This window comes from Molothrus ater, chromosome 7, assembly GCF_012460135.2.
Source record: "Molothrus ater isolate BHLD 08-10-18 breed brown headed cowbird chromosome 7, BPBGC_Mater_1.1, whole genome shotgun sequence".
Classification (NCBI taxonomy): Eukaryota; Metazoa; Chordata; class Aves; order Passeriformes; family Icteridae; genus Molothrus; species Molothrus ater.
The window spans coordinates 12,020,809-12,048,187 of record NC_050484.2 but is presented as its reverse complement, the minus strand read 5'-3'; the positions used below and the strand labels follow the sequence as shown (position 1 = coordinate 12,048,187).

The window sequence follows — 27,379 nt, the reverse complement described above, 5'->3', positions numbered from 1 at the left end:
TTTCCTTCTTCCCAAAAAACTCAGTCTCAGTGTTTTTCAACAGTCTCAGACTCTGAATTCCAGGAAATTGTATTTCAGAACAAATCAAAAAATAGCCCTGAGACTAAACATACTTTATAAGAGCTGCTATTGCTTTATGTAAATCAAACACAGCAATCATTTACTGCCACAGTAGGCAATATTTAATTTTCACTCCCTTTTTTGCTCACTTGGGATACATACCTGAAACCAAGAATTTCTTTCCAAGATATATGTACTTAAGCACCGTCTGTTACTTTACCAAGTACTTAAATGCTACAGGATTATGGCACCAAGCAAGGAAAGAATAGCTGATGCAGGTCAAACTTTACCAAAGGAGCCCTCTTCTCCTGTGCCTTGAGTTTTTGAAAAAACAATTCTAATAATCACAACTGTCACCATGGACTTTGTTACAATGCACTCCTTCCTTGTGATTTAAGTAGAATTTACAACTGGAGTAACAGCATTTACCATATCTCAAAATCAACAGCCGGTGTTATTGAACATAACCACCAGCCTTTAAGTGTGGCTAGAAGTGTAGCACAGCAAGAAAACAAGAATATCAAATGTATCAAGTTGTGCATAAAAACAGACCTTTACTTTTTCTTAAGCTACAAAGTAGGCAATCGGGGAACTGACTAGGTCTATGCATAGTTAGGATTTTAAGTAAGCCAAAAGAATTTGAACTCTTTCAGTAAAACTGTGCTTGTGTAATGCATAGGTCAGCTCCCTCCAAAAATGAACATCCCACTCTATACATAAAAGAATTTTTAAAAAGCTCCATGCGCTCTCAAAGCTATTTGCAAATCAATTTAATTGATTTAAATTTAAATCAATTTAAATTGATTTAAACTTCAGCTAACAGCTATGCTATGGCACAAGACAGCACATAAAAATTTAAGGCTAATTTTTGTCTGCACACATCAAAGCTGGTCTCAGAACAAGAGCTGTCATATTTTTTTTAACTCTGAGTCTTTAGTGTGGATTCGTAATAAACTTGAGCTGCCACAGCAATAGTAGAGTTGTCCTGCATATAAAAAAGACTGAATGTTGTCCTGAATGCTGTTCTTTTATAAAAAGCAAAAACTTCACACATTTACATTTGGTTTTTATCAGAGCAGCTCACTAATTTGTACAGTACATTGTCCAATAACATACAAGGTAAACTACCAGAGAGATACTCAAGTCCTACAACAACAGGTGCAAAAGAAAGTCCTACGGTAAGAAAGCCCACTGCTGTTTGGGAGAGTCACAATGTGATGAAAACAAACATCAGAATGCATTTTGGTGAAGTCAGTTAAGTGTCAAGGCTGTAATAAAGGCTATTTGTTAACTTGAGCCCTTCTTAATGGTTCTTAACCATTCAGTTAAGATCTCCTAATAAAGCACTAGGCAGTTTGGCCACAATGAAGTTCTTTACATGCTACTGTTACAGAAATAGAAAACAGACTTAAAAGCACTTCCTTCACCTGAATATGATCCGGATCAGTCGCACCAGGTTTAAACAAACCTATCTAAAGCAGTACATTTTAGACTTCAAATTGCACTGTAGTGTTTCAGAAGAAACAAATTATTATCCACAAAGCCTAGAAAAGAACTATCAGCTGGCAAAATTACACAAGTTTGATGCACAAATCTGCTTATTTTTAAAGCTCTGTTCCTCAACAACTCCAGGTGACTGGCAATGTCAGTGCAAATCAAAGCTGTTACTTCAAAACAATCCTGTCCATTTTCATCGGAAGATGGATAGAGAAAGCCAAATTATGCTTGTCTGCTAATTTAACAGGTGAAATACTTTCATACCTCCGGGTACAATTTTAATTTACTGATTTTTTTTGCATAACATTTTAAAAATACTATAAATAGAGAACTTGCACATTCTAGCATGATTTACACTTACTTGCTGAATGAAGTACACTGCAGTCATAGTTACTAATACAGGACATAAAGGAACAGCAAATATGCATCAAAATTATGATGATTATCTGCACACATATGCAAGGGTTTTTTCCCTAAATCAAAATGTTTGTAAGCAAACTCATCATATTAAGCACTGAACAAGACTGTTATATTTGCAGTATCATCTTGAAATAGTTGCCATTATGAGGAGACCTGAGAATACAACTGATCCATGGAAACTATGTCGATGGAAGTTGTGTATATGCAAGCCAGTGAGACCTGCTTGCATGTAACAGACCAATATTCAGACCCAGAGACTGTCCACAATGACATTTACTTTGAAATTACTGAATCCAACTCTGTTAAAGAGGTACAAGATCAATTTGTTTTATAAGTGACTATGACACTGGTACTCAGGTCATTGGAGCTTTCTGCACATCTATAATTGTATGAACTCAAACCCAAGTAATGCACTCCAGGAACACATGAGAAACCTCAGTAAAGTTCCTGAACAGTTTCTGTTTGCAGTTGCCTTCCCCCCCCCCCCCCCCGCCCCCCCATTTTTGCCTTTCATTGTAATTTCAAAGCAACCATTAACTGCCGCATTAGCAGGACAAACCAAGTATCAAAAAATCCTGTTCTACATGCCACCTAAGCTGCTAGTCAAAAAGAGAGAACACATCTGCTGCTGTAAACTTCTGCATAACAGATATCATGCCTGACAAACCATCACCTTCAACGGACACACAAACACCACTATGACAAAAGGGAGGAAACCATGCACAGGTATTTCAGTATTATGTGGCCAGGGTCTATAATACAGTGATGAGTCACGTCAGAGCAAATTTGTACCAAGAGTGATTAATGATTCAGGCTGACTCATAAGGATCTAAGCAAGCCTGTAAGAGCCAAGTATTTTCTGGAAGAAAGCATACTGCGTAAGAGGATAATGTTTTTCCCCTACATCTGCACAAAAATTCTATGGACAAATAGAACAATAGCAGGGCAAGTGCTTTAAAATGCAATTTTCCAGCCAATAAACCAATACTAGTAGGAATTCTGTGAAGGAAGGAATTTTAAGAATATGACTTACCAGAAGCACAAATTTTTGATATCAAAAAATTTACACAATACACTAACACTGTTTTTGCATACTCTTCTTTTTAAAAGTTTCAAATGTATTAACTTGTTTTGCTTTGTTTAGGTCTGAGGCTGTTCAGCAAGGTCATATAATTTGAGACTGCTGCAATAGTTCAGCAATCCTTTGGTCCCATGAGCTGTAAGCCAGCCAAGTATAAAAAATCCTTCCCTACCAAAGGAAAAAAAAACAAAAAACAGGGTAGGGGGATCATCACCAGGAAACACCATCTGCTATAAAGCAGAAAGGCAAAATTTTGTTACAAAATACACATTTTCATACAAAAGACATCTTGCAAAACCATCTGATTGCCCCTCCCTCTGCAGATTACAATGGTAAATGGGATCAGCTGGCTGGTCTTGAGACTTGTTTTAGTGGGGAAAAAAAAGTCAGAGGACACACACCATCAAAACAACTGGTCCTTTAAATGGGAAAGGATTATGATAGTCTTTGTTTTCACCAGTGTTTAAAAAAAGCAGAAGAGAAACAGAACCAGAGTTTTCCAAAGCAGGAGGTACAACAGCGTATCAGCTGCTGCATCCTCCTGAACTTCTCAATGTGCTACAAACTGTCAATTATACAAACAGTTTTGATTATGGCAGTGCCATAAATTGTTAAAACAATGCGTGTGTGTGATCAGAAAGGTCCGGTCAACTGGTTCCATTTTTTTCCCAGTAGTTGCCCAGAAAAATGTCAAGACAATCTAAATTATTCTTCAGCTTCCTCAATACATCCTGACTGCTGGAGCAGAGAGGTCTGTGGCATTACTGTACTTGTTCCACGAGAGATTCTGTCTTGATCTGTGCTTGTAGTCAAGGAGGCCATAGAAATGGGCTGTAACAAACCAGGTGTCATGCTGGAGGAGACAGTCAGGCTGTGTGTAGTGCCCTTAAGTGTGAGATCCTGTGTGGGAAGAAGTGGCTTGAGGATGCTGACAAGACAGAAAGCAGAGCCACTTTTCGGAATGAAATTCACTTTGTTCTTGTCAGGGCAATAGAAGGCTGGAATTTCGTGCAACGGTTTTGGCCTAGAAATAAAATACACACAATAGTTTTATGGAACAATCAAATTCTGCCAATGGCAGGGAAGTATTGCTGAACACATCGTCAGAAACAAGTTGAGGTTTCAATGTGAAGTATTTCAGCTACTCAATAATGCCTTAATGACACTCACAGCACACAGCAAACAGACAAGATGGTTTAAACTGCTTGTTTAAAAGTGCTGCAACTAACAGCATGTTCTTAGGGCAGGCTGTTTCCAAACCAACTTCATGCTTGATCACAAACCCTATCCATGAATTAGCACATTCATTATATGAGAAAGTATTTTCAATCATTTTCTCCAGAAACTTTCACAACCCAACAGTTCTGCCCCACATACAGACACTATTTATACAACAAGCCCTGTGAAAGAAAGCTGGCATAGCAATGATCCTAATACTGCATATCTCAAAGGAGTTCATAATCGTCTGGGGTTCCCCTTTTCTATACTTTTGCCTTCTTTGCATGTTCACATGAGTGTGCCCTGACTCTCTGCAGAAGATGACCCAATCTTACTAAAAAACTCAATGCAGAGAGTAAAATGTAGTTTTCCTCATCAAGCACCTCTAATCTGGGAAGGAAGTGTGAACACAAATTTAGATCCTGACTTGCAATTTTGCCATCTCAGCAAAGAACGCAGCCCAAGACATGCTTTAAGAAAAATAGAGCTGAAATGGAAATCATGGATAGCTTAGGAATGCCTTCTGTGCTCTAACGCTGCAATGCAAATCTACTTACAGTAGCCAAAGTCTACTTCAAGACAGAACTATAGAAATCTGCTTTAAATTCTCTCTTTACTGCTTGAAAATAGCCACCAGAAACTTTTATTCACTTTTTGTTGCTGCCAGCATTGTCCTTTAGCCTATAACCTCTCCCTCCCTTCCTTGTGTTTGTAAAAGAGCCATGTTCACTTCTTTGTTTTACTAAGCCAAGCAAGCCAATCTTCCGTTGTATTTTTGTAGAGATAGTTTATTGTGAAAAGAAATCCTGCTCATAAGATAGGGTACATTTCCATGCTAGTTGATTCTCACCAGCATCCAGAAAATACAACCCCACTTGTAAATTTTCTTCCCAAATGAAAATCCTGTATAGGATTTTCAAATAGAAATTCCATTAAACAAAGGTTGAGCTTTAAATAGTTACACTCATGTATTCCACATACACATGGAATTCAAGTAACAGATGTGAAAAGATGTTTTTTCATCAGACCTCAGTCCATCAGTGTCTGAGGACTGCTATGGCTAAGTAGAAACTTCTGCAGAAGCTTTTTTCACTCTACAGCAGAGCAGTCCTACAGTTATGCAGAGAGGACTTCCGAAAAGAAATGCAAACGTGAGTCAAACTGCAATAGAGTATGTTCCTGTAGCAAGTGAATATTAACTACCTGTCAGTGATACAGTTTACAATGTAATACAGACAGGTAACTTCACTCACTGTAACCCTTCCCACATTGCCATGGGACAGGCTGTAGAGACCTCTCAAAATCCATTTGCACAGGTGAGCCAAGCTCATTTTCTTTTTAACTAACATCTATACTAGATGGCATTCTTGAGATAATATAAGAGAATTGTAACCAGTCTATACTCCTTGTATACTCCATGTGACAAGATGGAATTTTTAACTGTAGTTTAAGATTCTAGTATACAAGTGACATAAGGGTATAAAAACTACTCTGAAATAATAAAACATAACCTCCTAGAATATTCCCAAATCACAAAAGCTGGCTTTTCCAGAATAATCAAAGCATCAAATACTCAGGATCAAGTTCACTCTCCTGTCACTAGAAGTTTCACGACTTCACATTGATTTAGCTGAAAAGAATATGGTCTTCAGAGTCTAGATTACTGGATGTGCCTGTCAAGCTGTGACATAAATTCACTGATGTTACAGCCTGTTATTACCTCTCCCCCTATCTGATTATTTGAGTTCTTCTCCCACTATCTGCCAGGTAAGAGACTCCTCTCAAATTATCCTGGTTTTTAAAAAACATCACCCAAGATTTGAACACTAAATTTCAGCAGTAAAATATATTCAGATATGCCAATATATAGTCACACCAAAAACCAGAGATCAGGTTGTTAGCATGGCTTTAGCAACTGGACTAATAACTTCTATCTGACACAAAATCAATAAAGCAAAAATTAATCTGATTCTTAGATGTTATTTCTTATGTAGCAAAAACCAACTTACAAGTTTTCCTCAAAGACTTTCACCTTTTCACAGCCCTCAGGAGGTTCACGCTTGAACATGTAGCTGTTGTTGGGTTTTGGTGAGGTAGCGTATTTTGGCAAGGGAGAATTATTCCCATTTTCTGCAGGAAGAGAGTTGCTCATTATATAAATGTGACACACTATAAAAAACCAGAAGAACTACCTTTAAATGCCCCCTGAATTTAAAGCCATTTCATTACCAATGTTATGAAATTCAAAAACATTTCATTTGCCTTCAAAGCCTTCATTTGCACATAAGCTTTCTTATCTCAATTTCTTTCCTTCTTTCTGTTTCCTCTTATAACATTTTCAGGCTCCTCTGCAACATCTGGTCATTACTGGACATTTTCAGTTTTTAACTGCAAACTGAAATCTATGGTTCTGTACTGTCACCATCTACCCAAAAGAAATGGGCAGAAGCCATATTCTTTCAAAAACAGAACAGGTTTATGTTGAATTATAAAATTCTCCTAGGATCTCTCAAAAGATTCCAGATGAAAAAAGAATAATTAAATAAACCCTAAACACTTAAACTTTTATGGGTATGTCTATGAAATGCTATAAGGTTGTAGATTTTGGCCAAGATCATAAAAAATACCCAACACAAGCAACAGGACTACTGTGTTCTTTCACCTGATACTGTACATTCTTGCTTCTTCAACCTGCTTTAAATACTCAAATAATCTATTATTTAAAATAAAAGCTTTTTGGAAAACACATTCCTCAGTCACATCTATCCAGTTTTAATTAATATGTGTGCACACATATGGAGCATTTGGAAAAAACCTGATCATGTACAAAAAAACATACAAAAAAGCCCACATTCTACCATTCCTCCATGGATGCAGGGAACGAACCCTCTCTTTTACTGATGTAGCTACTGTAACTACTGTACTGTAGTTATGTAGCACATCGCACAAGTTCAGCATTGTTGAACTTCTGAAGTGACACAGTACCTTTATCTCTGGAATCACCGAGCAGATCATCTGCAGAACACGGGCTTTCCTCACTGCCTTCATTACAGATGGTGAGAAAGGAGCTTGGAGACACGGACTGGGAGCGGCTGCTGTTGTTGCTGCCCTTGTCTGCTCCACCGGGCGTTTGGGTGTCAATGCTGCGGGTGCTGCTGCTGCGCTGCGCCAGCGGAGGCGGGGCACGGTGCCCGTCTGGAATATCTTGAGGCTGTTAGAATCAAAGGTATCAGACAGCTGCTCTTGTCTGGATAGCAATTGCTTTAAACTGAGTAATGGTGAGGGTCTTTTTGGGTTTTATGAAACCATTTGAGGAATAAAATTTTATTCGTTACATGCAACTTCAAAAGAAACTAAAATGTCAGGTTCAGAAACTAAGGACAACAATTTGTAAGATTTCTCATCATCACAGAATTCCTGAGGCTGGAAGTAACCTCTTGAGATTATCAAGTTTAACATCTCTGCTCAAGCAGACTCAGGTAGAACAGTGTATCCAGGACTCTGTCCAGTCAAGTCTTTAATATCTCCACAGACAATGATTCCACAGCTTCTCTGGACAACTTGCTCTGGGCTTTACACACCTTCACACATTAAAAAAAATCCAAACAAACAAAACCCTAACATTTTAAAATTTATGCCTATTGCTCCTTTCCCCATCACTGGGCATTACTAAAAAGAGACCAGCTCCCTCCATTTCTGCACATGAGATGTTTATATACATTGATAAGATCCCTGGAGCTGTCTCTCCTCAAGGCTGAACACTCCCATCTCTCAGCTTCTCTTCATATCAAAGACATTCTGGTTCCTTAATCATCTTCACAGTCTGTATTTCTGATACCTTAGTACTAAATTACCTCTAAAAACCATTAAAATAAAATGAACATTAAAAATGGGCAAATTATTGTTCACCTAACATGGGGATACTTCAGCATGGGCAAAAAAAAATTAATACAAAAAAACTCTCAAAAGACATTTTGCTTTTCCCTGTTTTACTGAGATTTCTTATTTAGAGGAAAAGGTTCAGATTCAAGCTTTAACTCTTTCATTCCTTTAGCTTTCCAAGAGACTTTTCAACTTACCCTTATTAAAGAAAATAATAAATAAAAATATAAATAAAATTAATTCCATACAAATTTAATTCAAAAACAGTGCAAAAAAAAAGTTTATGATCTCAAAGCAAAACAAAAATAATTATATAGAGCAAAGATGGTAGCAGATACATACAACAAGTTGTTCCTCCTTGTCTCCTGTCTCCTTAATTATTATCTCAATCTCTTGATTCAATCCTTCTATACTGTTCCGGAACCGTGACCCCGTTGATTTGGTAATAGGTATCACAGGAACAAGAGCACTCTTTGGGATGTGAGCCTAAAGAACCAATAAGAAAACAATGTGGATTTATAGACAGAGACAGTAAGAAAACAATGTAGATTTATATACAAACAAGTTACTATTTCTACCCAAAACAACTTAGGGAGAATTCCACATAAAGAATAAAATCCCAAACCCAAATGTTAATACTTAGTTGCTTAAGAAGGAAGATTAACAGTTTAAAAATCTAGTGTTTCAAAATATGCACAAAAATTTCATTCTCAGAAAACACATTACTGAAATTTCCCAGAGCTCCCTTTGGCACACTACAACTTCTTGAGATTTCCCAGTCTCTCCATTAGCATCTGCCCTCCTGTTAAAAAAGTCTCCCTGCCAGAATATTAGAAGATTCTGTACTCATTAAGCAGTGGTGTACTCCAGGTAATGTAATACTTTCTGCAAAAATTCAGTTCAACTCAAAGAACAGCACAACACACTTAAGTCACAGTAAAATTCCCATGTAAAATTCCTGAACTCTGTGGCCTAGTGTGCCGTGATTGAGAGCAACTCCTCTAATGCATGAAGGACCAGCATTATCTGGTCTTCAGAATCTATTTTTGTGAGGGGGTTTTATTTTAATTTTTCCTTTAAGTAACAAGACTACATAGACAGAACGAAAGCATTTTAATTTCCTGTGTACATTCTCAAAAACCACACAAAGCTTGTCTGGCAGAAAATCTACCTCAGAAAAATTAATGTACACAAGACATTTTCATCACAGACCATAGTGGAGATTTCTTGTAACAATCATAAATCTCTACAGCAGCAGAACTCACGAATTATATTGGTTCTACTTTCCTGAAACATTAGGTTAGCCATAAAAAAACCCAAAACCAAACATCTTAAAAAAGACTTGCACAAGAACTACAAAAGCTTCTGTTCAGGAAATGCTTGTCACTCTGTTTCTGTCAACAAAAATGAGACAGTCTCATGATGGCCAAACTTGTAAAGAGTTTCTAAAGTCTTGCCTGAAGATGAAAAAAACCACTGGAGAAGAGCACAAAAAAGTCTGAGAAAGCAAGCCTGCTAATTCTGTTCCAAGCAAGGCCTTGGATCAACAATCCAGTTAAACTAATACAGGTTGATATTCAGTAACAATATAGATATATCAGCACACGTTCAGGAACTAAAGGCTGTTTATGCACCCAGTTATTCAACATACACATTCTTAGGACAAGCTGAGCTTGTTAAAAAGTAGAACACAAGTATGCTTTAAGATTTCAGCAGCCATCAGCAAAATGTGGGAATTCTTCACCTTTAAATACGATTGCCTACCACAAAAATTCTTGGGTTCATGCTAGTATTTGAAGAGCTCAAAGTAAATTCAGTAGAGTTCGATATAGTTCAGTACAGCATGTCTCACTTCCAAGAAAAATAATATTCTGTACCTGACGGAGGATGATTTCTTAGCCCAGGGTGCTAGAGGTTGGAAAAGGAAGGAGGTATTGTGACATGGGTGGAACAATCAGCCTCAAAAAAAGAAACTTTATTACAAATACTGCCTTCACAGAGGTCTGCATGGACACGCAGGAACAGGCCACCAGCTCTGGACTACTTATCCAAATACCCGGAATGCTCACAAGGAGGCAAGGTGCCAAGAACAGGATAATAATGACTGTGCTCACACAGTAACACACTGGCACAGAGTTTTCAGTTCTGAGACTTACAGGTATGGCATACACCCATGAGGTAGGAAAAAAGGGTGATGACAAATCTAAATTGTTCACAGGCATTTCAGGAAAAATGCTCTAAGCTCTTCCAATTTTTCACAAGTAACAAAACTTTAAACAGAATCCCAGGGCTTGTGATGCTTTTGCATCAAGCCACCTCTAGGCTGAATGTATCATGGTAATTCTACTCAAAAAATGAAATGTTCCACCTGGTAAGCTGGTGACACCAAAAAAACCCAAGCCCCCAACACTGTGAACTGCATGCAGTTGATCTCAGTATCAATCAATTGGCCAGACACTGGGGACACAGGGTTGCTAGGAAAATGAAAGGAGCAGAGGCCTTGATGGTTCAGAGTGCCATGTAAAAATGTAATATCAGCCAAGTGCACTGAGGAAAAAAACATTTTGTTGGAAAAAAATAATCCATTTATTCTTCCATCTGTTTTCAGTTCTGGCCTCAATTCTTGTTTCTTCCTTATACCAACACTGAGAATATAAAAAGATCCCATTGCTTTGACTCCTGTTCACAGATTTAGTACCATGCAATTAACTCAAAATGTTCTCAGAAGCATCCTGAGATCACCTGAATAGGCTATGACCTTTCTGCAAACTCCTCTTCCAGTTAAAGAGAGACAAAGGAACATTTCCTAAGTAACGAAAAAACCACACAAACAAAAAAACAACCATTCGTTCTGAAAAAAAATCAACGAGTCCTTGCTGTAGTCAACAGCAAGGACTCGATCCTCCCCAACTATTTCCTGATTGTGAGCAGAGGGTCAGGAACAGCCAACAAGCTTATTCTATAGAGATTGTGTGGATTTCTTTCTTCACACAAAAATCATATTAGAAAGAAGCACAAATAAACAACCAATCAGAAGCTTAGCTAGCAAGAATCGCTAAAAATTTTGCTATAATTCAAGAATTGCAGTAAAGTTTAAGTAGGGAAGAAAAGAGGAAATAAATCCACTGAAATTTCTTCTTTTAACTAGAAAATAATTCCATTTTCCAAATGTTAAACAGAGTTTACCTGGTCTCTGTAAAGGAACTACTGACACCATTTCCTAATACGTTTTCTCACCTTGTCAGGAATCCAACTCCTTGAGCTCAGAAATCTTTACATGACCCTTTAGAGTCAACAAACACAAAAGTTTCCTTCAAGCTAGGAATGTAAAAAAATAATTTCTAAATATTCTAATGACTAAATTCTGGTTTCCACACAGTCCTTCCCACAAATCCTGAAGGAACAGAGCCGCTGCCAAAAATTCTAGTTTAGCAGTTCTCAAAAAAATAATGAGAAAACACAGGAACTTTGCCCTTTATGACTACAGTTACAGATTTTCACTGAGTTAAAAAACAGCTGCTAAATGCCATTAATCTAAACGCTTCACTTACTCTTTGAATCCTTCTTTAACTTCTTGCCTTTGCAAATAGCTTGACACAGCTGGCACAAAATTCACCAAGAAAAACAATGTTTTGTTTTGTAACACAGTCCTGGAAAAGCTGCTTTGCTTCAATTTATATTTTATAGTTTGTTTCACAAGCCCAAAAACTAATTATCCATTGCACAATATTTTATTCATGTACTATAAGATTTGGCAGAATGTAAAGACATCCATACCAGAAACAAAATAATAAAATTAGTACATTTAAAAAGTTATATACATAATTTAGGGAGGTATTTTTCAGAACAGCATCATTGTTGTTCACTTTTGAAATTAAAACTCACTAAGATTATCTGTGCTAGAGTGGCAATACCTTAGCATTCAGATAATCACAGGTTTGTAGAATGCCAAGCAAGCCTTTTAAAATGCATGTAATTCTCCAGTGTACTAAAGGGCCCACATCAAAAGTCCTTCAGTATACTTTTTGGTTGAAAATGTCCTCAAGTTCTACAAATTCAGAGAAAACACCTTAATCAAATATGCTACTCTGTCTTTTGTTTTGGTTTGGTTTTTTTAACCAAAAGTTTTACACATTTTGTATGTTGATTTTCATGAACTTTCTCAAAACCCCCTAGAAAGGGATTGGGTCAGTTGTCTTTCTTCGTTCATAATTTTGGACTGTTCTGACTTGAGTAGTCAGTAAAATAAGCAGCACAGTACACTGCACTCACATTTCAGTAATTCCTAAATTGCTATGTCAAAAAATGTAATTCTAAAAAAAATTCCTAAATACTTCCAGTAGCAGAGAATTCAAACTCCTGACAAACTGAATTCAAGAGGCACACAAATCCTGAAAAGACATGACTGCTAACTAAATGTCCTACAGCAGGGATAAGAAGTTAGGGTCTGAGACAAAAGGTGCTCATGACTTCTATATGAAGTAGGAGTTAAGAACAACAGAGTAGAAGAAACTCTATTTTCTTATTTTCATTCTTGAAGTAGAACACATTCACTCAGACACCTGACTTTGAAAGAAAGAATCAAAGAACCTGACCTAAATTACTTCCAGAAGGACGGAATGACAAATGAAAATTTTTATTAACTGTTGTCAGATTATGATATTTGTTGGAACAATTAATGGCATTTCAGGAGTAATTGGGAATGTAATTAGATTTTCAGAGAAGTTTCACAGCTGAACTACTTTCTCAATTCACAACACTGACAGTTTCCAGTTTCTTTCAACTACACTGCCTTGCCAAGGCTATTGTGAGGGATTTGCTCTTTTTGTAACTGTTAAAAAAACTGTGTGTATCAAATGTACATTCATGAGATATCAGTAGTGAGAGAAAAAAAACTTTCCTTCTGAAAAAAAATTACCAAACTTTTCTATTGGTTTTCCTAAAGTTACTCAACAAAAACACACTTGAAAAATGATCTGTGTTTTTGAAAGCCTATAATTTTTTTACACCTGCTATCAATTGAGCTAAAAATATTACACCTCTGTCAACCTGACCTCATTAGAAGCCTTGAAATAAAACTGAAACTGCACACAGAACGTGTGGTGGCCTAACCATCACGATTTTTGTAGAAGGGATTATTACTTTAAGTCTCAAGGCAAGATAAATGGGAAAAAAAGACAAAATCTTAAAAAGGCTAAATGATGTTATGAAGTGTGTAAACAAATAATAATCTCATGGAGTAGCCTTTTGTCAGGTAAGCTCTCAAAACCTCATCACAGTATTAGATGAGTGTTTGGCAAAACAACAAAATGTGCTCAGAAAAGCTACTTCTTATTTGAGTACACAGTTTTACCAGCAGTTTGCTCCATGCCATACTCTATGTGCAAAGTCATAACTGCCACAGCAACATGTAATGAAGAAGATGGTCTGTAGTTTTAGATTTACCTTATCTGTCATCCTTTTGTGGAACCTGCAGAATGCACTTTAAAAACCTTGCTTCAAGGACATATTTAACTACCTGAAATTATTTGAAAGAGGGAGTTCAAAGCCAGCTCACCCAAGTAACAAAAAGATCTGGGCTCCCATTCACTCAAGCAGCCAAAAGAAAGAGCTCTATTTCACAGAATTCACCTATAGCTACAACATATTGAGCAGTCTGTGGTATTTTTAAGTTCCCTCTAAGACAAATCACAACCTTGAAAGGACCTGAAAGTAGTATTAGGTACCCAATAGAGGCAAAAAGCACCCAGCCTTACCTGACTGTGGTTAATGGCTGCGTGGTTGCCATGAAAAGGGGACTGCCTTTCCTTGTCCCGATGATGCCTGCTGCTGTGTTTGCTTCTCTGCAGCTGTTGACGCAATTTTGCAATCTAACAATGGGAAAATTCACATCAGATTTCAACAGGTGTATTCAGGTACACAGGTAATTCCACCCATTTACTCCATCACTTCTTTAAAACTATTTACTACCATAACATTCATAATTACTCCCAGCACTAGATTACACTCAAGTTCTTTCAAACCGAGTATGCTAGCTAGCAGTTCAGCTGACCCTCAGAAGACACCTCCAGAGGTTTAGTGAAAGAACTTGAAATAGATAAAATTTCAAAGTAGTGAGGTCGCTGCTGTTATTTCCCTCTTGATAAAAAAATGTCACTTGCATTTAACATTTTCTTTCCCACACATTCAGATTGAAAATATTAATTGACTTGCATTTTTATATTAAATCAATAGCAAATGAAAAGCAATTTCATATTTTTTACTAAGTCCTCCATCTGTATAATTACACAAAGTAGTAAAATACTCGTGCCTTCCTGAAGCATCATGGTAACAGTGCATACCAAAAAAACATTTAAACCAAAGTTTTCAAGTAATTTCTGACCTCCTTGAGCTGTTCATTGCTGCCCCATGATGATGAACGTTTGTGTGAACTTCTCTTCTTTTCTAAATATTCTTCAGCCCAGGCACTTTCTGTCTGTAGGAAGAAGATTACAGGACTAATTAAAAAAGGTAATTGCTACTTTCTGGCAGAATATTTGGAGACAAATTAGAAAAGAGAACATTTAAGATATGCTAGATTCAGATCTGAAAATGAACAGTAAGTAACTAGAAGCCTTTCTCACAGGTAAAGTATGAAAAAGCAGAGTGAAACTATATAAATAAAAAACCCCAAACCCACAACTTTCAGACCTAGTGTAATATAGGGATGTGCTAGTTTCCCTTCCAAATGACTGAGCATAAGGCAGTACTCACAGCCAGATGTACCACAGGCTGCTACAGAGCTCTGAAGAGCCACTGTGAACTGGGGGAGATGTTGTATTTCATTTCCTGCACAGATGCTGACCTTGTTATTTCTGAAGCATTAGCAAGGGTGGCTTGGTGTAAGCACTGTGAAAAGCCTGCACCAGCACAGCTTCAAAACCACGTTCTTCCTCTCAAGAATGAGAAGGAAAGCAAGGCATATAAGCACCACTAGAGCTATTGCAAAGTAGGGAATAAATTTATTAATGCCTCAGAGGGTTCCAGGTTCACAGTTGGCCCAGGCCAAGCAGAAAGCAACACACATAATATTAAGCTGATTTCACAGAGCCATTAGTGTTTAATAAAAAATCTCACAAACATATTGTGATTAAGGAGTTTTGAGACATGCAAGGTATCATTAAGACACACAGTATCTCACGTAAGAAAATGCACAGGCAAGCCTGTGATAATACTGCATGATACTGCTTTATGGACAGTTTGTATTCCCACCTAGCCACCTCCAGGAATGTCTTCAAACACAGTGAACTGTAAAGGCTCTAGAAGACAGATAGTAGCATCTACCAGGAATCTCTGAGCAGTAACAGGAAGTAAGAGGAATAACCTAATGAAGCAAGGGGAAAAATCTCTGGAAGCATTTTACACACTGAAAGAGACAGCGAATTCCTTGAAATTCACTCTTGCCACCAAGCAGTTCTTAGCACACAGCAGTGATCTAGCTAACCTCATTTCCTGGATATCTCACTTTCTCCTATAGAGAAGAACTTTGATTGCCTCAAAGTCTTCACATTTACAGTGTGCCATGGTTGTTCTTATATATGAGACTAACAGCTTGCAGAAGCCACATGCTGACCTTTCCTAGCCCAGCTGCACTTGTATCACGGAAACTCAAGTCTTTTGTGGTATTAATCCCTATTTTGCGGGGAATATGGAGCCTTAACTCCAAATATACAGGTTGCAACCCCACCAGTTTCAGTTACAGACACAAGTTTCATATAAATGAAACCTCCATTATCAGTACTTTTTAATCTTCATCAGTCCAAATCAAAAACTAACTAGGACAAATCTGAAAAATAAAGGTAATAGGGTTGCTTTGAAATTCTATTTCATAGCAAAATCAGAATCCATTACAATCTGTTTTTCTAGAAAAGCACTCACTGATCTGTATAATCAAATAGAATAATTGATAACTCCCATTCCTAAGCACCAATCTTTGTCTAATCAATTCTCAAATGTCAGTCAGGAGTACCATCCTATCCTCTAACTTCTGGAACAGTAAGCTTTAGCTACTAATTCTAGCTTCCCAACTCAGCACAACCATTACACTTGCCTACAGGAGAATAATTAACACTCTAATTAGTCTTTGCCTTTAATTTATATTCAAGACTTTGACTCAAAATTCAAGAATTATTTAATAAATTAATATCTGATTCATTTTAAAGCATTAAAGTTGCTTTGATGCTCATCCTCAAAACAAATAGTTAGAAATCTTTTCAGATTCAACTATAGGAAACCTGTACATCAAAACAGAAATGCAATACTATTTTAGCAAGTCTTCTCCTATTTATTCCCCAAATTTTGATTGTAATATTTATTATCAAGAAATAGACCAAATAACCAATAGGCAAAGTGGGAGTTATAGTTCTCTGGTTTCTCGAAGTACTACTACTTGCTTATTAGTTACCATGCACAACATCCTCCCTGCTTTCTAGAATTAAGAAGAAATTAATTTAAGGCTGAATTTATTACGGACAGTAGAACATTTCAGAAAAAAAAAAGTCTTAAGAGGCAAAAATTTTCCAGTCAAAATGAATTATTTAAGAATTAAAAAAAATACAAAGTAATTGTTTCATTTAACTTCTAAGACAAACATGTTTCATTTAAAGCAAAAATGATGAGATTATTAACACCTGTTTTATGAGCACTTAATAAGTGCAGGTATGAATTCTAGCCAGACCCTTGGATGCTCAGTAATACACCTATTCATCATCCAACAACTATTCTCCACGTACACAATTCAGTCTAGTTTTATAGACAGGTTTCATCAAAATCCTCAGCTGCAGGAGGAGTCTGACAGAGAGACAGTGTCTGCATGACCTGGGGTCCCTTACACAGCTCTCAGCCATGACCCATGGCCATCTCTACAAAGGCCTGCAAGATGCAGTGTACCACTAAACGCTGTCTCTTCCCAGTCTGCTTCCTGAATAACTCCCTGTGCCATAACTCCACACAATCAAGAGGCCCTGCTTACTCAACTTGAAAGCCTTTTATAACATTGCCAATTAAATTCCTGTTCTCAGAATCAGAACACATTCATTTCTTGTCAGACTTTGTGAAATCTGAAGTTACACACACTGGAACCAGAGTATCTCACCAGTGAAACTTCATCCAAATACGACATTTTCAGAAAAGCTGAACAGTACAAATGGGCAGCCTGATTTATCTTAGGAAACTAACCATTTTAAGTCACATTTTAAACTTGTCCCTGGCTCCACTGGCTGCTCTCATGAAGATTAAAAGCAGTAATACCTCATCAGTGTCATATCAACATCAGCTTTGGACATACAGATGTATGTCTGTAGCCCTAAACTTTCTACTGGTTTGATAAATTCTAAATTAGGAAGTGCAAACAGATCATTCTAGTTCTCACAGAAATACACTACCATAAATCACCACTAAATGTACTCATTGTGCAGAAATATCTAATGCCCTTTATGGTCTTCCCACTAACCCTTCAAATACATTTCCTCTACAAAAGCCCCACTACCACAGCAGTTAGATGTGTCAGAATTGGAAGAAAAAGCCAAAAGCAAACCACAAGCCAAAAAGGACGATATCTGGAAAATACAGATTATGAAAGCCTAACCATGATGCAGATTATATCAAAACTAACCTGAATGAGATCAGCTGAACATAGCAAACACTTTGGCAGCAGTAGAGAAATACAATTATTTTGTAAAAAGTATTATTTTAAGGAATCATATATGAAGATAGTTAGGACGCCCATACGGGTTTAGTTCTGCCCTTTAAAGATGCCTTTTAATAGCTAGGCACAAACAGCCACTCATATCTTATATCACATACCTTTCTCCATCCTCCTCCTCTTACTTCAATTTGCTTACTTTTTTCACCCTGTCTTCTAACCGTTTTTTCTCATTTGTTCTCCTGCAGAGAAAACTTGCTCCTCAAATCTTTTCTTCTTCACTAGCTCCTAATTCCACCTTATCCACATGAACCTATTTCCCTACAAAACACCTTCCTTCCCCACTGATCCACTCTTTGAATAGTTGTCCTTCCTCCCACAAAAGGCTGAGGACCTCAAAAAGGCCCCACAGTAACACTGCAGACCTCATCTGCTCAACCCCCTACACCTTCTTAAACACTGAAGACTATATGGACACATTTCTTCTACTGTTACCAAACCTAACAGGGGTTCAAACACAAGGATGTCCCACATGCTATGAGGTCCTCTTCCAACTGCATTCTGCTTATGTTCTTTGGAATTAGCGGAGACTTCTTGTTGAAACCATGTTCCAGGAATAGGGATTTCATTCAATTGTTTGCTGGTTCTGTTTTTACAGGTGGCATGGGACTGAACCTTTAGAGCTTGTGAAATTTGGTTAAGCAGGTGATGTTTATTGGCAAATCATGTATTTTTTTAACACTTTCCAGTTGAACTAGACTTCAACACCATTCACGGTTCAAGGAGGCAGTTCTTCAATGCATATAATTCTATACTTGGTGCACAAAACCCAGGTGAACATTACGGGGCTTTTACAAACAGAGCAAGAAGAGCTGGAGACACACATACATATAAGGATACCTCACTGAGTTCTCTATATAAATCTAAAGTAAACAGTACTTAATTCCAGCCTATCTAGTGTACTGCACCCTGTAAGAACAATAAGAATACAGATGTACAATGCAGTACTGTTTTCCTGAGGCAAGAAGGAAGCGGAACACCTAAAAGATACTACAGTTCTCAGTCTTTACTTAAAGAATGCAAATAATTCACACATGCAGTAGCAAAGGTAGGATTCCTGCAATTTGAAAGTGAATAGGAACTTGTGAGCAAGAAAGCTAAAGTGAACGTTTTCAAGGGAAAAGCTTCTTACATTTAAATCCTGTCTTCACACTTAAGTGCTCCAAAGACAAAAAACCCCATGTCCTACCTGTGTGGCCTTGTCTCTCATACAGGGAGCAGCGTGTCCATGATTATCCCGAGGCCACTGCCCAGCGAGGTACGGAGCAGCGAGCGTATCCAGTGAAGAGGTGCGGCGAACAATGCTGGAAGGGCTTGAAGAAGGGGGTCTTGATTTGTCTGTTGGAGCAAGAACATTTGATTACAAAGAAATCAAGAGAGAGAGTTTATCCATTTAACAGTGTACAAGAAATCATAAGAAATTGGAACTATGTTATTACGTACACAACAAGATACTTTCAATATGGAAATTAAGTTTGCTTTTCCAGGCTCTATTCTGTTTGAATAGGCTTGAAATCTGTTTTTATGGTTTCCTTAAAAACATCCTTGTGTCACAAATGTTGCGTTAGTGCTTACACACCACTATTTACTCCTTTAAAAGTCTAACAGTCATTTGTCTCTTAAATGATGAAGGTGTAGAAGTAATAAAAATAGCTATGTTTACACATAAATAAAGGTTAATGAAGAAAAACTGGGTTGAACTTTTTCAGTTTAATGCTGAGCTTACAGTTCTTCCCACTAGTCCTTCACCTACATTACTTGAAGGGACACTATAAACCTGCATGTTTTAATCACCCAGCAGATGACACATGGCATAACCCTTAGATTCAGAAGTTCACTTGGTAATGTAATGATTTACATTTTACAAGCTAATTGAGACATCTCCTCCCTTTACATGGTAACTACATTCATATTTGCCTGCTGCTGTATCTTCTGCAACACCTCATCTGTAGTGTATATACTGGCATCCTATTTCAGAACAATTTCAATACTAAGAGGAATCCTTATTCAAAAAGGTTAAATACAACAATCTTTGGAAGTAATATGAGAAGGAAGACTACTGTTAAAAATAAAAATTTGTATCTATCCCATCTGTCAATGATGTCTTAAGTAAAGTGGCATAAAAGACTACACCACAAGCTATGAAGAATAAACACTGAAGAAAGTTTCCTCAAAACAGTAACTGAGGTTGGTAAATTTAAGAGATTGATAAGCAACCATGACCCAGGGTTTAGATATACATACACGTTCACACATTTTGAGATGAAAAATACAAATCCTAAGCATACTATCATCTCATCTACTCCCCACAAAAATAATTCCAATTATATATGAAATAATTGTGCATTAATCTTACCTATAATTAATAGAAAGTCCTGAAATACATGGCTACAACACAGCAAGCAAGATTCAGAAATCAGATGGAAGCTTTAAAAAAGGGCACTGCAAAAACTCAGTCATCTGTCCTCTCTAGCTGTGCCTTAGCATTAATTCTGCACTAAAAGTATTTGTATTATACATAAACTCATTTACAGGCAAAGAAAATTGGGCCTACTTAGTGTCTGAATGCTAGTCAGACAATAAAACCATTGACACCAAAAGTCCAAAATTCAATTTCTAAGCTGTTGCAATCTACTAAAAATACATATGAAAAATATTAATAAAATCTGTTAGGTATAGATTTCAGTGGAGTGGACAGAATTTAAGTCTAGTGACATTCTACACTAAATAGCCTCATGCAAATTTATTAGAAATGTACACACTAAAAATGTGGAAAATATTTCAATTCAACTTTAAGGAAACAATTACTGGCACTATAATCAGCCACACTCACACAAAGTAGTCAGGAAACCTCATCTCCTTTATTATTTCTACAAGTACCAACAATGTACAACCTTACTAGTGAGCTCATAGCAGATTTGCTCTCAGGGTGTAGCAGCAAACATGTTTTGGAGTTTGCACTTAAGACTCCTGTATCAAAGAAATTCTCTGACTACTACTACCACCACACAGCACACTGAAGGGTCTGTTTGTATCAGATGACTTCAAAACTATTCCCTTTGTATGTACTATAGGACAATGTGGCATGCTAACACAACGTGCCATTCCTTAAAAATTACACTGGCTTCCAAAGTTAAATCAAACATGTCATTTGTCTTAGAATTAGCTGCCATATCCGCCCTGTTTTTCTTCTCAGTTATTATTCTTCCTCTTCAAGAAGCTTCTCTCTTCTTACCAAGGGGAAACAGAAAGGATGTGAAAAAAAAAATATAAATCAGGAAGTGTACGTAGTCAGCCACATCATCTGCAAAAGCCACTGCAGCAGACAGCTTCAAAACTGGAGAAGCAGAATCTGTTACTCTCTCCTCCCTGCCACAAACAAAACAAAAAGCAACTGGAAGACTATTTTGCTGAACAAACAGAGAGAATGAGAACTGAAGAGCCTGTTTACTATTTAAGTTCAAGGGGAGCTGCTCATTTCAAGGCACAAAGGCTGTAAATACTCTCTTTTCCTCTAATTTAAAGAAATTCTGTTTTCAAATGATTTATATTTAGATGGGGAATGATGTTTGGACATGTTTTTACTTTTCCACCTTCTCAATATGTCTTTATATGAATTCACAAAGTCTACTACACAATTCTTACTGTTTCAAAACATTTCAATGGGAACATGTTTTCATTGCACTTTCCCCTACAATACTTGAAGCAAGTGTTCAGCTGCTATTTTTCCTTGATGTGACCTACATAACAAGAGATCTGCCTCCATAGAGATAACAGTTACAACAGCTGTGGCTGATGAAAAACAATGGAGCTGTTTCATCAAATAGACACTTCTTAAATATTCGATCTCTTTTAATTGGCCTGATTATCTATCTAAACCAGTATTTGTGATAAATATCAACCCTCCTATCCATCCACCACTAGTATAGATTTATTTAGAAATTAAAATCTTTCTGCAATCCAGTCTCAAGCAAAGCAAATGAATAGAACAAACCCAAGGCAAACATACAGAGCACAGATCAAGAAGTCCACAACATGGGGAAATAACAAGCAAGCTGCCACGTCTTCACCAGTCACCACTGCTGTACAGGTGACCAACACAAGCTGCTACAGGTGACCTGGTATCACACACACCACCTCCTGCAGAGCAAAGGCACCTCCAAAGGCAGCAGAAGTTCAGGTACTCAAACAGTGCGACTGAAGAGCAAAACTGAACAAATATAGATGCTTACCAATAACTAACTGAAAGGTATGAAAGAAACCAAAAAACACAGTCTAACACGTACTGTGAGAAAACAAGCAGCAGAAAAGCCCAGGATACCACTGAACTCACAAAATTCTCTGATAGTTCCACTTGAGGCTTTTTTAATACAAATGGGCTACCCAAAATAGTGAGAAGAGGTGAGACCCAAGCAGCTCCTCTGGCATCAAGGCATACAGCTGACCTTTTTGTTCTGTTTTGGTCAGGCTTTTCCCCAGGAAGGACATTGATGGGATCTCTCCCATACACAGCTGGCACTGTCATCTTTTCCAGAATTGCAACTGATCTCTGGGGCTTCATCTGCTTTTCATGTTTCATTAAAAGAACTGAACAGAGTCAGTGCACTAAGAACAGACACACCACCCAACTGCGTATACTCCCTTTGGAACATAATCTTGCCTATCATCCTTGCATAAATCTGAAGAGAACTATTCACTAGTAATTCAAAATTGTTCCACTGCAGCAGAGTGACAGAATTAGTGGTGTTTTACAAAACCAAACCTCAGAAAGCCCAAGATGTTCAAGCTACTTAACTCTAAGAAATGAAAGTATTTTTAATCCCAATAAGTGCACTTCCCTAAAGTGCTTGCCACAAGAAACGTACAGTATGATGCTGCAAAAATGAATTCACTTTCTTTACTCCTACCATTTGTCAAACAGCTTAGGTAAGCAGAGCGGGAATGTAATGATACACAAAGTCTTCTCTCTTATTCCACAGTAATATCTTTCAAAACTACTGCAAAACCTTGGTCATTGAGGTTGACAGGTCTGCAGCTACACAAGTAGGCTTTAATATTACCCTTCCATAGACAAAACAACTAAGTTTTCCTCCAACTAAAACTAACCAACTTTTCTCCTTAATTTTCAGACTGAGTTTAGATGTCCAATACAGTCAACTAGAATATACCAGAAAGTCCAGCACCCAGCAAAGAACTCTCCCACTACCTCAAGGCACCTGAAAGCAAACAACTGCTAATGCTCTGGTCTTGACCTTCTTGTTTACTCAGCCGGGTACACTGTAACATTCTTGCAGCTGAGCAGTTCAACTCCTCTAAGATGTGTTTCATATAAGGACACAAATAACAAGATCCCATTAGATCTTTACTCAGTGAATAAACCAAGGCAAAAGCAACCGAGATAGAGAAATGTGTAAGCTCTAGCTCATATTACAACAGTGTACTGGTAGGTCAAAACAATGGCCTCTAATGGGAGGCTTGCAGACAGCTGAAGAGGCATATGGGAAAACTGAACCAAAACTGGAGATTGCAGGACAGACATCGCAGTGCAGAAATGAGGCCTCAACAGAGACAGGAAGGGCAGAACACATTAACAGGCAATTGGAATTCTGAATTCTGGGAAAGAAGTGTTAGAGACTGCAGAAAGACAAAGTAAAAGATGAAAAACAGGTAGTAGCAAGATCTAGGTTTCTGGTCATATTTAGGAGGGAGAGAAGTGGCAAGAAAAGCATGGAAAATTAGAAATTGTATGACAGAATCTTCCATTTGTAATTATCCCATAGTCAACAGAAAATTCAGTTGAGTATTTCCAACATTTAATTGCAATTCAGATCAGAAAACAAGGGCTAAAAAAACCTCCAAAAACCACCCCCAAACCCCACAAAAGTCACATTTGTAAATTCACAAGTTAGGGTTCTCAAGTGTAAAGCAGATTCATGAAAACTAAGTTCAAAACTATTCAACTGTTTCCCAGGAAAGAAAATCTGAAAAATATGAAACTGAGTCTGAAGTATACAACTTATATTTAAATACAACTTAAACTTAGATACAACCAGTATCTAAGCTCAGAAAAAGCTATCATTTGTCTAACCTCAAGGTTCATTTTCATCTAAAGAAAGACGCCTGCAGCTGTAGGAATGAACTAAAGCCATCATTAACTGAGAGCAAGAAACAGAAAAACCCAAGTTATTCTGCAGCAGATTCTCACCAATACCCTCAAACGTCCTGTGTGTCTGCACAACCATTGCCTCATTAGTAAAAAAAGTTCCACCTCCACGTTCTCAGCCAACCCTGTTTACTCATTTAGATGAAGAAAAAACCTGACATTAACTGAGCCTCTATCAAGCACTGGACTACACAATACAAATGTTAAGCAATAAGAAAGAGGTTTAACTTGCATTTGGGGCCAGTACAAGTACTGCCTAGGAACTGGAACATGTGGAAGCAATTAAATGGACACCACTCTTCTGTTTTCACACATCTTGTAAAAAGCTAGTGGAGTTATCTTAACACAGGAGAGTGATCAAATGACTTCTTTCCTTATACATGTTAATTCTCCAAAGCAGTAGAGAGGCCAGCATGGTTTCAGCAGGCTTCTCCACAGTGACTAAAAGACAGTGCAATTCTTCCACCCTAAGTGGTCTGACACATGCCTTTACAAACAGTTTTTGAACCTGGACCTCAAGGCTAGCCACACTCTTCCTCATTCTCCAGGCCAGCAGATTGCATCAGAAGAAGACAGGGTTTTGTGATATGTATAAAGTCTTTCAGGTTACTGATTAACAAGAACCTCAAATGAAGAATACACACATTCCTCAATCCAAAGCCTTTAATATAATACAGCCTTAATAAAACCCTCATTACTCTTATCTGGAAAGCGGAAAATCTAACTCATAACCTTATCAGTCCTCTCTTACACTAGCAGACTAGGAGGCACACAGTCATCTTGTACCAACTGGTTATGATTGTCTCATTTGGCAGTACCACTCCTCAAAAGCCGGGACAGGAAAAAAGAAAAAACCCAGCATGTTAGACTGGTTACAATCATTATTTTAGAAAGGGGGAGGAGTATTAGGAGAAGCAGAAGTGTTAAAGGGAGGGCTAGTCCTAGATTTCCACATGTACACTTCTGCATATTAGTCAGCTTTACTCTTTAGATTACCACAGGCAATTTCGTGGAAATGAGTAGCTGCAAGCTTTGATATCCTAAAAGTAACAGATTTGAGGACATTAACACAAAACCTCACTGATGCATTTTTGAGTAAACTTTTAACCCAAAAATAAAAACGACTTACATATCTCAGCCTCTATTATCCTCAGCCTGATGCCTTATATTACTTATATTCAAGCATTCCCAGTAAGATTTAATTATTCAGGAAGTTAAAATGCAGTTTGTTACAACCTGTAAGTTATCACCACGCTATTTTTTATCTTCACTATAGCACAAGCTTGTCATCACTCTCAAGCACACACGTCCTTCTGCAGGGTTCATGCTGAAAGCAACTACTAAGAGAGACATTGAATACTTTTGTTCTACACCTATGTGCCATGCCTACAGCACTAGTTGGTTCTTTAATTACAAGCTTAGGGACACTGTTTGGATAACACCACATACACCATCTGGCACGAGGTGTGCAGAAAGAGTAAATGCGAAGGCTTCACAACAGCCCCCAAACACCAAATCCACCTTAAGTTTGTGCGCAAGCACCCTAAGTACATCTACCCTCCTGAATCCGAGGCAGTACTCGCGGTACTACAGAAGCGGTCGCAACCCCCACATGGCACGCTTGGCTCTCTATTCCTCTTCTGAAAGCCAGGGCGCAACAGAGCAGCAACAAAAGCAACGAGCCCTTCCACGCACACACACCCGGCAAGCCCTGCCGCCGGCCAGAGAAGGGGCAGGGCGAGCACCAGCCTGGGCACAGCCCCGTCCCTACCTCTGCCCCGGGGCACGGCACGCTCCAAGGCACCGCCGGCCCCAGCCCTGCACCCGCGCCCGGCCGAGCGGCCCGGGACGTGCCCTCTGCCGCTGGCCGGGACCCCCCGCCGCTCACCTTTGCAGACGGGGGAGCTGGGACTCTTCCTCTCTGGGGAGCTCCTGCCCGGCTCCGGCGACTGCCGCCGGTGGTGGTGCCGGACCCTGCCCTCCGGCAGCGGAGGCACCGGCGAGGAGCAGGGCGAGGGCCCGCTGCCCGGCGGCGGGGGCGGCGGCGGCAGGTGGTGGTGCCGCGGGGGGCTGCCCCGCGCCCCGCCGTGGCCACGCGTGGGGCTGCCCCGCGAAGAGGCGGCGCCGCCGCCGCTCCCCGCTCCCCCCGGCGGGGCCGTGGCGGGGCCTCCGCGTCCGCCGCTGCCGGGGGGCGCCGCGCGTGGGAGCCCCGCTGCCGGGCCGCCACCGCTCCTCGTGGGGCTGCCATGTTGTTGCTGCTGCTGCTGCTTGAGCTGGAAGGGCACCGTGGCCCGCATGGGCTGGAGGCGGCTGCTCGCTCCCGCTGCTCCGCCGCCCGCCGCCGCCGCGCCGCCTCCCCCCGCCAGGGAAGTGGCGGGGGTCGGGGAGCCACCGCGCCTCACGCGCTGGTGGGACATTGTCCGTCGGGAGCCGGGGCTCGCAGAAGGCGGCCTGAGGCGGGGCAGAGAGGGAAGGGTGCAAGGCGCGGGCCGCACCTCGCGGGGTCCGACGCCTCAGGTGGCGGTGGCGGCTGGCGGCTGCGGCCGCCCCAGCCCCGTCCTGGTTCCCGTCCCGCTCCCGTCCCCTCCGCGCCGCTGCGCCCGCAGCCTCCGTGCGCCTCATCAACAATAGTGCCCCGGCCGCGCGCCCCGCCCACCGCGCCCTCCCATTGGGCGCGGCGCCGCTCGGCTCGCGCAGCTACGGCGCGCCCATTGGCTGCGGGGCGCGCGCCTGAGTGGTCGAGCCCGCGCGGGGCCACGGGGGGGCGCGGGGCGGCGCGGGGCGGGGGCAGCGCTTAAAGAGCCGCACGCGGGCGGCGGCGGGGCCGCGCAGCCCCGGCGGGAACGGGGCGCGCTCCCGACTCCCCCTCACACCCGGCCGCCGCCGCCGCCACGGGCAGAGCTGCGGGCTGGCGGCGGCTCCCCCGCCTCTCGCTCCTGTTCTGAGGGACCATTATCCCTACTCCATCATTCCTAGCCCGAGGTGCGCTCCAGGAGGGGATGGGGCTCCACTGCGGTTTATCCAATCGCTTTGCCACCAGCTCGGTGTTACCGATGATGGCACCAGAGACGTGGGCAATATCCAGGCAGACTTGACCCTCTTTTCCCTTAACTGCTGTGTTTATTCTCCTCCGTTAGGTCAGATTAGTTGCATCTTCATTGTAATCTTTTAATAATATTCGTTAACTGCTGGTATGCACTTAAACAAATTTATACATCAGAGCAGTGAATGAGTGCATGGAACAGGCCTTAGTTCATGTGTTTGGTTATTTAGATGCAAAGTAAACACATGTTAGTACCCTCAACACGAGAAAGAA

At 39.7% G+C, this 27,379-nt stretch overlaps 1 protein-coding gene across 1 annotated transcript; it reads right to left on the bottom strand.

The window, feature by feature from the left end:
• Positions 1-2,479: 2,479 nt before the first annotated feature.
• On the bottom strand, positions 2,480-26,619 carry FAM117B (family with sequence similarity 117 member B). The gene is made up of 8 exons (XM_036386962.2): positions 25,952-26,619; positions 19,090-19,238; positions 14,541-14,633; positions 13,915-14,028; positions 8,501-8,644; positions 7,262-7,487; positions 6,286-6,406; positions 2,480-4,082 (listed from the first exon to the last, which is right to left on the bottom strand). Exons 1-8 carry the CDS (start codon positions 26,478-26,480, stop codon positions 3,764-3,766), a joined length of 1,695 nt encoding a protein of 564 aa, XP_036242855.1. The 5' UTR covers positions 26,481-26,619; the 3' UTR covers positions 2,480-3,763.
• Positions 26,620-27,379: the final 760 nt, after the last annotated feature.